This window comes from Palaemon carinicauda, chromosome 1 (assembly GCF_036898095.1).
Source record: "Palaemon carinicauda isolate YSFRI2023 chromosome 1, ASM3689809v2, whole genome shotgun sequence".
Taxonomy (NCBI): Eukaryota; Metazoa; Arthropoda; class Malacostraca; order Decapoda; family Palaemonidae; genus Palaemon; species Palaemon carinicauda.
In genome coordinates this window covers 2,279,033-2,292,556 of record NC_090725.1, presented here as the reverse complement: position 1 = coordinate 2,292,556, position 13,524 = coordinate 2,279,033, and the positions used below count along the sequence as shown (strand labels likewise).

At 34.0% G+C, this 13,524-nt stretch overlaps 1 protein-coding gene across 4 annotated transcripts in view; it reads left to right on the top strand.

The window, feature by feature from the left end:
* LOC137646440 (inter-alpha-trypsin inhibitor heavy chain H2-like) overlaps nucleotides 1-12,452 on the top strand; it is a 572,711-nt gene extending 560,259 nt beyond the window's left edge. For all 4 annotated transcript variants that reach the window (XM_068379557.1, XM_068379551.1, XM_068379547.1 and 1 more), the window contains exons 20-23: nucleotides 1,161-1,666; nucleotides 4,759-4,928; nucleotides 5,554-5,623; nucleotides 11,237-12,452. In XM_068379557.1, the coding sequence (XP_068235658.1) occupies nucleotides 1,161-1,666; nucleotides 4,759-4,928; nucleotides 5,554-5,623; nucleotides 11,237-11,429 (939 nt within the window). In that variant the 3' untranslated portion in view covers nucleotides 11,430-12,452. The remainder of the gene's footprint in view (nucleotides 1-1,160; nucleotides 1,667-4,758; nucleotides 4,929-5,553; nucleotides 5,624-11,236) is intronic.
* The last annotated feature ends 1,072 nt before the right edge of the window (nucleotides 12,453-13,524 follow it).

The following is a 13,524-nucleotide window of genomic DNA, read 5'->3' as shown; positions in this document are numbered from 1 at the left end:
AAAATCTGTTGGATATTGTTTCATTGTCGTACAATGACTCATGTCCATATAGTAGCACCGATCTTACTAAACTGTTATATAACCTGATTTTTATGTGTAATTTCAGACGATTTGATTTCAAAATTTTACTTAACCTACCCATTGTCTGATTTGCTTTTTCCAATCTTTCATTAAACTCCAATTCTAAAGACCCTGTATTAGAGAACGCCAAGCATTCAGTAAGTAAAATAATACCTGTAATAACATTATCATTACTTAACCAACATATCCTATACACAATTGGTTTTGTAATTCAGCATTCGTCTCATACTTCAGTTATGAAATAAATTAATTAGAAATTTACTGAATTTTCTACCTTGTGTTATCTGAAGGTCGTCCAATACGTAGAGATATACAGCATTTACATTCATTTACACTTTTACAAGTGTTGTAGTCTTCTATACAATTGTTTTAAAGATTTTGTTTGATTTTAAAAGTTGGAAAAGAAGTATTTTAGTTGCAAGATTGGCCGCTTGTGTTTTCCAGCACTTCATTCAATTTTTGATTCGGTCTATATCTCCAGTGATCTTTTTTTTATATGCGAGTTTCACATAATTTACATGCCCTAATTATATGATCCAAGGATGAGAAATAAAAGCATTATAATCTCATCTGCTCGTTTTAAAGTTACCCCTGGTGGTAAAGATGTTTACCTTGAACCATTACGTGCTGAATTGATCATGCATGAAGATTTTTTTTTTCATTATTATTTTGCATTTGTTTGGAAAACATATGTACAATATTGTAAAATAATAGACCCTAGTAACAATTATACTGCATCGATCTCTTTACTTTGAAATTTCAAGTCTGCAAAGTTTAGAACTAAGTTTTTTAATGAAATGTAAAGAGTTGGTATTTGAAATACTGTATTTGCTAAGTGAATAACTTTCACATTTATTCAACACAGGTGGATCACGTCACAAAATCTCTGTGGCCATTCTACAAAAGAAATGGGAAGAAATACAAAAAAAGAATGGCCAACTTCACACTGCGTTGATCTCTTTACTTTGAAATTTCAAGTCTGCAAAGTTTAGAACTAAGTTTTTTAATGAAATGTAAAGAGTTGGTATTTTAGATACTGTATTTGCTAAGTGAATAACTTTCACATTTATTCAACACAGGTGGATCACGTCACAAAATCTCTGTGGCCATTCTACAAAAGGAACGGGAAGAAATACAAAAAAAGAATGGCCGACTTCCATGCGAGACCATCACCCATTCACGGAAATCCTCAGCACAGTTCATCCCATGCACACGAGAAACAGGATGTTGTAAATAATACGCAGAGTCCAGGTGTTTCTCACCAAAGGCTTGGTTCTAGAATGCCTCCTGGACCTTTGGTCAGTTCCCCTTTGAAATCTTACCCACCCAGAAAATTACTGATGGTTGATGGAAGATCTCAAGAAGAAGTACATTATGTTATGAACTCTGTCGCAGATGATTACATTCCACATCATGAACACAGAGAGACATTGAAACGTCGGACTCGAAATCATCACGGCTTACAGCGTTTCTCAAGGCAGTCTGGCACCATTGCCAGTGGCGATCATTCATCCAGGAGATCAACACAAAATGACCATAACCTATGTAGTATTAATACAACATGGAAAGATGGTGCTGGTAAAAAGTAAGTCCAGATTTTCCCAGAGTTTTATTACATAGATTAACAAAAAATAGTTTTACCATAAGTAGATCAATACAGTATAAATATCCACTAGTTCAGATCAGATCAGATTCAGGTTGAGGCTTTGCCTTTGCAACAGCGCCTCTGTGTCTTTTAGTTTTGTGTGTTCCTTATTTTCACTAGTTTATTCATCGTAAATTAAAGTACTAAATTTGACAGAAGAAACTTATGAAATAAGTTAAAACTAATTTTAACATACAGTAGCTATTGACAATATTTGGACCCACTAATTTATTAACAGTGAATCTAAGAACAAAACATGTGTAGAATATGAAAAATTAAAATCTTAGTATTCATTAAATCAATACAGTTTTGGGATCATCCACTAATTCATTGAAATTGAATCTAAGTATTAACTATGAGAGACAAAAAATTGAATTATTATTATTATTATTATTATTATTATTATTATTATTATTATTATCCAAGCTACAACCCTAGTTGGAAAAGCAAGATGCCATAAGCCCAGGGGCTCCAACAGGGAAAAATAGCCCAGTGAGGAAAGGAAATAAGGAAATAAATAAATGAAGAGAACAAATTAACAATAAATCATTCTAAAATAAGTAACAACGTCAAAACAGACATGTCATATATAAACTATTAACAACATCAAAAACAAATATGTCATAAATAAACTATAAAAAGTAGTAAATCAATATAGTATTGAGATCTGATTAATTTATAATGACTCTAAGTACTAAATATGAGAGAGAGAGAGAGAGAGAGAGAGAGAGAGAGAGAGAGAGAGAGAGAGAGAGAGAGAGAGAGATAAATTCCTGAATGGGATTTTGGCATATAGTAAATAAATACAGAATTGAGACTCCTTTCTATATTTATAGTAGATCCAAGTACTAATTGTGAGAGAAATATAAAAATTCAAGGGCAATTAGAATTTTGTATGCCAAGGAGTTTTATATTTGTTTTTCATTGCTCACTGAATACATTGCAGTTTTTTTCATACAGCTTGCACAGGATATGAAAATTGGATACATTTACCCTTGCAATGTCTCACTGTTCTCTGGCTACATAATTTTTTCTCATTTTTTAAAAATCACCTTTTACTTTTTGGGCTGTTCAAGTTTGATTTTATAGCTCTGATTAAGAAAAAACTTTCAGGCCAGCCATATCAATTCAGAAATTTGATTAGTGGTTTAGCTAACATATTCAGAGATACATTATAATGATCATGTATAATGCAGTATAGCTTCAGAACTTTTTATTTCAGGACTTAACCTACCTTAAAGTAAATATAAATTGCATGGACTATTTTATTATTACCCCAAATGCTATTTGGAACTTTCCAACCCTTAACCCCCAGGCGTTTATCTTTTTCAAGCACGTTTTGTAATATTTTTTTTAGATTGCGCTGAAAGCCTTAATTTTCGTCATAGAGAGGTCAGGTTGGTCTCATTATTTTGGAAAATGCCTGAAGTTTCTCATAGAGTTATCAAAAATATGCCAAAAAAATGTAAAATAGCAGCTTTTTGCAACAACGTACCAGTACGTCTATGGGAGTTAAGGGATGAGTTTTGTGAAACTTACCAGTACGTCTATGGGAGTTAAGGGATGAGTTTTGTGAAACGTACCAATACGTCCATTGGGGGTAGAAGGTAGATATAAACCAAAGTGCAAGTAGTTAAGTGCAAAAACATATAACTAACATCATAATTATTGTCCTGCAAATGCTGAATTATGTACCTTTCTTCATTGGTGACATTACAAGATGTATTTTAGTGGTTACAGTACAAGAGCTAGTTTTGTAAGATACTGAATTTCAGTATTCCTGTCTACATTGATGGCTCTGCAGGTCGTAGTTTTATAGTACAATTCTTGAATTTTGTTGCTTTCTTTTTGGATGAAACGGCAGATTCTATTTTTATAGTGCAAGTGCTGAATTTTGTTCTTTCTTCGTTGATGGCACTGCAGATTCTATTTTCATAATGCAAGTGCTGAATTTGGATCCTTTCTTCATCGATGATACTGTAGATACTAGTTTCGTAGTGCGTGCTGAATTTTGTTCCTCTTCATCGATGACATTGCAGATACTAGTTTTATAGTATAAGTCCAGAGTTTGGTTGCTTTATTCATTGACGAGACTGCAGATTCTATTTTTATAGTGTAAGTGCTGAATTTTCTTCCATTCTTCATTGATAACACTGCAGATTCCATTTTTATAATACAAGTGCTAAATTTGGTTCTTTACTTCATTGGTGACACTGCAAATCCTATGTTTGTAGCGTAACTGCTGAATTTTGTTCCTTTCTTCATTGATGACACTGCAGATTGTATATTTATAGTGCAAGTGCTGAATTTTGTTCCTTTCTTCATTGATGACTGCTTATTCTAGATTTATAGTGCAAGTACTATATTGTTCCTTTCTTCATTGATTACACTGCAGATTCTAGATTTATAGTGCAAGTGCTGAATTTTGTTCCTTTCTTCATTGATGACACTGCAGATTGTATATTTATAGTGCAAGTGCTGAATTTTGTTCCTTTCTTCATTGATGACTTCTTATTCTAGATTTATAGTGCAAGTACTATTTTGTTCCTTTCTTCATTGATTACACTGCGGATTCTAGATTTATAGTGCAAGTGCTGAATTTTGTTCCTTTCTTCATTGATGACACTGCAGATTGTATATTTATAGTGCAAGGGCTGAATTTGGTTCCTTTCTTTATTGAAAATTTATTCACCTGTATTTACTTTGAAACTCTTGTATGTATTCTTTGAATCAGTTTGTATTTCCATGGTGTGAGGATATAGTAGGCAAGGGAATCTCTACAATTACAGTGTCATGAACTAGAGTAACATCAAATTTAGCTTTTCATTTACAAGTTATGGGGGTTTTATTTTCCATACACATGTATTTCAATTCATTTATCAACGACAGAATTACAGTGCATATGTTCATGACATAAATCCTGCACAAAAAAGTAAGAAATGAGTGACTTGCACACATTTCTGTTTTTGATTAAAATATTGTAATGAGAAAGCTCTTTTACTGTACTCAGCTGTGTGATATTTTTCTTGTAGATATGGTGATGTTATGGTGGTTTTATATAGAAAAAGAAATATGCATATAATGGTTGGGGACGGACTAGCCCATTTTGTCATAGTACGATCCAAGAAAGATGATCAACAGTATTTGGGATTCTATTTACAAGATGAAGAGATTATGTCACCAAATACTCAGGGACTTATAGGTAAGCTTATTTCCATTTTGTGTTGATACTCCTTCAGTACATTTAAAGCAACTGTGCAGCTATCAATATATGATTAATTCATCTTTATATATCATTTAGTATTTTTAGAAATTCATGAAAATTATCGTAATGGTTTGTATGATTATCATGTGATTCGCCAACTTTTCTTTTTGAGTATCGGTGATAATTTTTGCTGATAATTCAATTTTCTAAATAAGTTTTAGTGTTTTGTAAATTACATTAGAAATCCATGAGGTTAAAAAAATCGTTGATAATAGATTGTAAAATAATTTTCATGATAAAATACTAGTGTGCTTACAATTTTCTTTACTACTATGTTTTATATTTTTAAGGAATACATATTACAGTATAGTAACAGTGATATATTTTCCTTTGATCACATTATTTTGAAATGGAAATTGTTCTATTCTACAGAAAAGGATAGCCCAAAATATTTGAGGTTGGAAAACCATACTGTATTAGACCCTTGAAGTTAGGATGCAGAAAAGACAATATTCTGTACTGCAAAAACATCACTTGATATGTCAATTATATTTCTGATTATGTATAAAACATGAGTATTTTAGTGCACCTTGGTAAAGGCCTTGACCTTTCTGTTCTCCAGGTCAATTTACTTCAAAGGTCATCACGGTAAACTCCTCAATACCTGCTGTACAGCCAGATGAAAAGCCTAAGTAAGTAAAGTTCTTTATCAGTTTTCGTAAAATAGTATTATTTAATTTCAATGATAAGTCCATAGCTGCTGTTTGTGCAGTTATTTATTTTTATGTCTGTTTCTTTTTTACCTAGCTTGTTGCCCTCTAAACCTCAATTCAGAGTTGATAGTAATGCTTATTCATTTCTTAATCTTTATCTGAATTGGTGTTTCAAGTTGAAATAATAATTAGCTATATGACAAAGATACCCAAATAAACTCATCCAATATCTTAAAGGAATAATGCAGATTGACACTATGATAGCCTGTATATGAAATTGTTCTGTACAGTAGTATGAAAGACCACTAACTCTTGACATCTTGGACAGTAAGACTCTTTTATAAGATATCTCTACTACTTCAACCAATCTTCATTATTGGCTATCCTCAAGAGTATATTCTGGAAGGTAGTAAGACTGGCATGGTGTTTTGGCTTCACCATGTAGACCATGGTACACCACTACAAAAGACAATTCTCCAGACGATCTTTCAGCTGAATGGGGATCTGATTAACCCTTTTACCCCCAGGCTATTTGGAAATTTCCAACCGTTACCCCCAGGGGTTATTTTTTTTAAGCACATTTTGCAGTATATATATTTTTTAAATTGCTCCAACAGCCTTAATTTTTGTCATAGAGAGGTCAGGTTGGTCTCATTCTCTTGGAAAATGCCTGAAGTTTCTCGAAATATTATCAAAATTATGCAAAAAAATATTTGAATAGCAGTTTTTTGCAAGGAGGTACAGGTACGTCCATGGGGGTAAAGGGATGAGTTTTGTGAAACGTACCAGTACGTCCTTTGGGGGTAAAAGGGTTAAGATTTAATCACAAAATTGTTGCTCCAGTTAGTGACAGCAACTTTGAGGCAAGTTTTGTAATAGTATGTGAGGCCATCTTTCGCCTTCTGGCAAATTATACCCTGCGCCAGCTGGAATTTCTGTCAAAGCTGGTCATCCCAATATACATGCTTCCCCGTCAGCTTCTTAAGGAGAACTCTGAAGTGATCCAAGGGGGGTTGGGGGTTGGGGAGGACAGCTGTGAGGAATGTTGCCAACTGGTTCTCAAAACCGTGCCTTGATTTAATGTCTGATATGGTTAGTTTCACTAGCATGTGAAGATTTCTTTTAGAGGAGAGGTGATCATTGGTAGGCTTTTCGACGTCCCAACCAAGATGGGAACCCACAGCCTTTACATCTCTATTGCAGAACTGGAACTTTTCTGGCTTAAGGGTGATGCCCTTCTCTCCACATGTGGTTAGGAAGTCGAAACTGTGCGGGGATAGTTCCTCAACATACAAAAGCGTCCTTTACAGTACACACTTGAACTTTCGTCAGGCATCTCAAATGGCATCATCAAATCGTCTTGTATTTGCATCTCCAGCGAAGGAGAGGCTCATGAGCATTTTACGGTACTGGTAACACCTCCCATAGTGTAATAAACTGGTAACACCCCTATAGTGTAGTAAACATGGTAAGGTGTCAGCTTTCCTCAACTAGCACTCCCTGGTGAGCATCGCAATAGGCCTTGGCAACAGTCTTTAAGGAGAGTAATAGGACCCTAGATAACATATCAAAGATCACTAGGGTTAGACAAGTCTTCTTAAGGTAACAGGCATTAAGTTGCTGGCAATTTACTGGACATCTGGAATGTCCAGATTATTTGGCCATTACTATCATTCTTGCAGACATTCCCATTCCACTGTCACCCCTGCAGGTACAGGTTGGATGATGTCTCTCCCGACGTTTTCATCGCGGTGCGCTTTCACTTCCTCTTCCAATAACCCTGTTACCTGCACTGGAATATGACAGGCAAATGGAATGACTTCCTATTGTAGGTAGATTAGAGGCTCCCTAGGCGTCACAGGGGGATCTCTAGAAGTGTTAAAAGTTAAGGACATAAAGTTTTGCTACAGCCACTCTTCCAGTCTGGGAACATTCGCCTCTATTGATTGTCAGCAGGTGTAGAAGTAGAGAGGCACTAGAGGCGATGTTGTGCTGCTAAAGTCTGCCAATTCTGTGCTATCTATCAGGGGGATATGGTGTAATAATAATAGGTCTCTACAAGCATTTAACGAGAAAAAGAATGTCTTAGCTCATTGTATAATATTTATGTCAGGTGTTAGAGCAACCTCTTAACATTAATTTGCAAAGCAATACAGTAATCAAAAGGAAAAGGCTTGCACCAGTAGAGAAGAAAAAAAAATTACTGTCAAACATGAAATGGTTTAAGGAGCCTCACAGATGCAATATGCAGCGCTGGGAAGTAATATAATTTTTAAGGGTATGTATTATCACGGGAAGGATGATGAAAACTTACTACCTGGTCAGTGTTTTGGTTTTCTATTTTATTAAGTACAATTAAGACTATTGTTATAACTAAAGTTGATGGTCGTATTTGCTGAAGCTCGACTAATAATTGAATTATATGAGCCAAGGTGAAAATAACACAAATCATAGAAATAATGTACATCAAGTAAAAAACCGGACAATTCAGTAACAAATTAAAGAATTGAGGAAATATCTTGCATGGACAGAAGAAAGAAAAAGAAATGGATAAAAGAAAGTACAACTTTATGGAAAAAGGAACAAATATTTTTAGAGATTTCAAACAAGGAATTAAACAAACACTAGTACGATTCATTAGTACATTAAATATTGGGTTTTCTGGTACCCATAACTAATAGGTATCTGATGCCACTATTACATAAAAACATAGATAATTACAAATATAAAGTAAAAGAAAAACTTGAATATATTTATTCGTCTAAAAATATTTTATCTAAATTTAATCTTATCTTAAAATAAAACTAAATAATTATTTATCATTGCTATTTTTAAAGTTCAAATATGTTCACTTGTTTACCAATTAAGCTATAATATTCAATTATAAAGAGCTGATGAGCTCCACTCAGCCATGCATGATTAATCCTCAAAAGGCAGAGTATGTCTTTTGTTTTTCTTTTCTAGACATTTCCATTGATACATTGAATTTGATTTTTCTTTTATCTCTCCAATCCAATTATTCCCAAAGAAATTTATAAGCATCTAAAACCATCAAATATAATTCCAGGGTACACATTTTCATTAACTAAAAGGTTTTCTTATCCATTTCCTGCAATACTAATATGAGTACGAACCTGTAAAAGTATTTCTGCCCCAAATAAGATATAATCACTCTGAAATCTCTAGTATTATTGGATGTGATGGATTGAACTGTTTAATAGGTTATAAGACTCTCGATAGAATTACATATAATTACATAATTTTATCTGGAGATTGTAATATAGATTTAAGTGCTATTACACTTTCATGACATTCTGCTATGAAGATTGGTGTAAGGTTAGGCAATCTTTCATTTGTATATAATTTAGAGCTACTATTCACAATTCAACACTTGTATTCGCCATTTAAAGATCTTCAAGAAGAACTAGAAGAAACTATATGCGTAACTAAAACTAGGAAGTTCAAAGAAAAATGTGTTTCAAGAAACCAAACCCATCAAGAAGTTAGAAGTAAACATTTTGAACAACCAAGGAACCCATGAAAGGAATGAAAATGGGTTACAGGACCTCAAGAATGAAGAAAAGAATAGAGGAAAGTAAGAATAGCACTAGTACAAAAATAACTGAAAGAGGGAAGTGCATTTTGCAAGTTTTAACCTATCACATTCATTACAGTCATGTAGAAAACTAACTTAATCATGAGTTTCACAACTACCTGGGAACAGGGAAGGTATTCGTATTTTGAACTAATAAATCACATTGTGATCCAAAATTTTCCTTCCTTTTTGGAGTTGTAAAAGATCGGATTAACACACAAATATAAGTTCGTGCGCAACTACTGTCCTTTGTTTGCTATGTCAAAGGAATTGAAATAAGAGTAAATTTTGTTCAGTATTTCCCAGGGCACAGAAACAACAGGTGAAGACATCATGAAAAGAATGATTCAGTTATTTGATGCTGGAGGAATTCAGTGTGGTGTATGTATAGATGGTGCCAGAGCCATGCTTGATTCCAAATCTAGGTCTCAAGCACAAGCAAGAGGAACCCTGTGTATGGTTCATTGCTGTGCGTTATCATGCAAGGCACTCCCACTCTCATTGAAGGTGGTTTTAGAGATAGCAATCAAGATTGTTAACAGTTGATTATTCAAAGAACTGTGCAAGGACATTAATGCTAAACTTGAAATGCTGTTATTCCACACTCTGTACATTTGCTCTCAAAAGGAAATGTTCTGAGATGAATCTTTGAATTAAATATGGAAGTCCAACATTTCTTGGATGTTCAGGGAAAACATGACCTCCTGTAGTATTGCAAAGAACAACAGTGGAATGAACAGCTAGCTTAGCTTCCTGACATTTTTGAACAGCAAAATCAGTTGAACCTACAGCTCCAAGAACGAGCAAATAATAGAATTATTTTTCTGAAGAGTCTCTGAAGGTTTGTTGCTAAACTTCAGAATTGGCAGAGGAAAGTGAACCTAGGTAACATTGGTATATTTGAAAGACTCTCTGAGGTGCAAAACCGCAATGAAAAGTAGATTGATCCCTAGCTGAAAATCAACATTTTTGAACACTTGGGAGTTACTAGGGATGGAACTGCTGCGGTATTTTCCGGATTTGAATGATAGTGAGGCAAAGATTGTAAGAAATCACTTTTCTGGCGACATTTTTGGGGGGGAGAACCTCCAAGAGACAATGCAAGATGAATTCCTGGAACTTCGAAATTATTCATTTGCAAAAGATCTATGAAGAGAAGAGCTTGACTGAGTTTTTGGTAGGGATGAATCGCCATTCAGACATCATTAAAATGGCTATGTGGGTACTTCTACCATTTCCCTCTACTTACCTCTATGAATCGGGGTTTTCTAATCCGCTGAACATAAAACTAAACTGCAAATCAAGTCCAAGTAGAAAGTTACCTCTGCAGTGCATTAAGCGTACCTTAGCTACACGTATCCCAGATTGTAGCAACCGTGCAGTTTCAGCCATCCCACTGAGATGTGCATGATGTAATATAGATTTACCTAGAACTGGAGATGGATTTTTTATTTCTTTGCTTTGAGGGGTACATTGTTATTCATGTTTCCTTCAGCAACTTTAGGATCATACATATTCTTATTGATTTTAAACACTACTACTTTTTTGGTAGTTTGTTCTTTGCTGATCCTTTTTTTCCATACTGCACGTAGATATAATGTATCTACTAACTGCAGATTTATTTTTTCAGATCATAGGTTACTTAGCGAATTTGATTCTTTTAACCTAAATTTTCATGGAATTTTCTCATGCACTTCAGGGCCAAAAGATGATTATCTCCCACATATCGATAAATTGGAATCTTCCCATGCAATATTCTAACCCTGTAGATATTGGCACTATTATACAATCGATAAATACTAATAACTGATTTGGAAAAGATGACAGACACTGAGTGGGGCTATGGAGATTATCATATATTGGTAGGGGGATTACAGATTAGATAAGGTTGGGAACTACTGGATTGTGAACTCCAGTTAATTTGCTTGAAATATGTTTTTTCTCTAAGTTGAACACCATAGCTTCTAAATTTAAATGTGCTTTATTTATTTTTCCAGGGTAGAGTTGTTAGTTCAAAGACGGACAGCAAAGAGAAGACAACGACAAAGAAAGGCTCGCGTTATTGGCACCTTCTCTAGCCGTAGATCTAACCCAGGTCAAGAGCATATAGATTGCATTGCAGTCCGCCAGGGTAGAAGACTTTTAGATGGAAAGCCTGAAGATTACTTTTTAAGTTGTCTTCATTGTTGAAAATTCAAGGAGTGTCCTTCTATGATAGGACTGCTTATGTATTCATATTCATTATCCTCTGTCAAGATGTAATTTGTACAAGAGATGACTAGACACTAGATATAACTACCTTATAACAAATCACAATAATATATGTTTGACTATGAAATAGTTTCATCACATAACTATTTTAAATATTGAATATAAAATCATAAGAAAGATAATTAGCATATATTTATCTGTATTAGATCCAAAAAGTTTGTGCCTGTCATCTATCAAAGTTGAGAAAAAAATTGTTCTTGCATAATGAACACACTAATGGTTGAAGTATTACTGTTTAATTTTAAAATATTAGCTTTAATTAGCTTGATAAGTCTTAATACTGTACCAAACTGCGTAAATTACTTTGAGATTGTGTGTATTCGTAGAATGTTTTGTGTGTAAATAAGAGTTCTGTGTAAGATGATAACTAGATAAGTCAAGAGCAGTGGGTTTAGGTATGCCTTTATTATGTGTAAGCTTAACGAAGCAGTCTCGCACACTTCTGGAAACCTAAGTGATATTACCAATTTCACAAAATTTGTGAACCATAAACTCATGGATTTTTGCACAAATAGATAGCATACTATTGAGTTGTGCAGTGCTAAGTGAAATTACGAGCTTTTTGGTTGTACCTAAAAAGTTATAAGCTCACACAGAGTGAGTCTTTAATTAATCCAACTCGCCACCTTCAATTTTTATCGCATACTGGTATCTGTAAGCTTCACAAATGCGATAAAACATACAAATTAAAACACAGGAAATGGCTTTGCAAAATTTAACATTATAATAAAAAGTAAATTTCATAATACTTTAGATACAATTAGAAAAGAATTTTCTCTTTACGTTGGTAAAAGGAAACGTATTTGTTGACAAAGTGTGTTGGCAAGATTATCACAAGGCTGTAAAGAAAGAGAAAAAAGGGCGGGGCGAGTAGCAAAATTTTGTCACCATTTAGTTTTGTTATCTTCAGTACTGTATTTCAAATATAATACCCTTGTGTAAGTTTAGTTTAATTTCTTAAGCAAATTTCCCTTTAGATATCTATCTTGCAGTCCTTGGATTGATAAGTTTAATGCTTATAAATTCTCAAGAGTCATTGCAAGAGTGACCCTACAAGATAGCATGGGGTTTTTATTGACCATAACAATATTTAGGATGCAAATGCCAGAAGAAGAGAGGCTTCAATGTGAAATCTACCAAAACATGTCAATTAAAATGGCTCATTCAGAGGCTTCATTAGATTTGAGGACCATGTAGAGATTCCAATTGAATGGTGTGACTGAACCATGAGGAACCACCACCTTCAAGAGGTGGACAAGTAAGTACCTCTGAATCTATTGTTGAACCCAAGTTAATTCTTGGAAGTTTAATTATCTATGTGCGGGAGCATTTATATACATTAACCCTTTTACCCCCAAAGGACGTACTGGTACGTTTCACAAAACTCGTCCCTTGACCCCCATGGAAGTACCGGTACGTCCTTGCAAAAAAAATACTATAAAATTTTTTTTTTCATATTTTTGATAATTTTTTGAGAAAATTCAGGCATTTTCCAAGAGAATGAGACCAACCTGACCAGTCTATGACAAAAATTAAGGCTGTAAGAGCAATTTAAAAAAAAATATACTGCAAAATGTGCTGGGGAAAAAATAACCCCTTGGGGAATAAGGATTGGAAATTTCCAAAGAGCCTAGGGGTAAAAGGGTTAACTACAAAGATATCAACTAAAAATGGAAGAAAGTCAGCGATTAAAGATAAAGTAGAGTTAACTATACCATAACCCTTATGATTACAGAATCAGCTTCAGTTGGGTTAACTGAGGTTGTTAGCTAAAGCTTTGCTTAACTACAACAGCCTCCTCAAGTCGTGTAATTCTGTAAGACCGTACTAAATAACCTCTACCCATGAAGATGATGGGTGTCCAGGATGAGAATTTTGTAAGGAAAAATAATTTTTTTTTTTTTTTTTTTTTTTTTTTTAAAGAGTCTTTGATTTCTAACATAAACAGTAGATCCATACCTACTATAGTTTCAGCTAAAGTGGAGAATATGATTTTTTTTTTTTATTCCTGTAG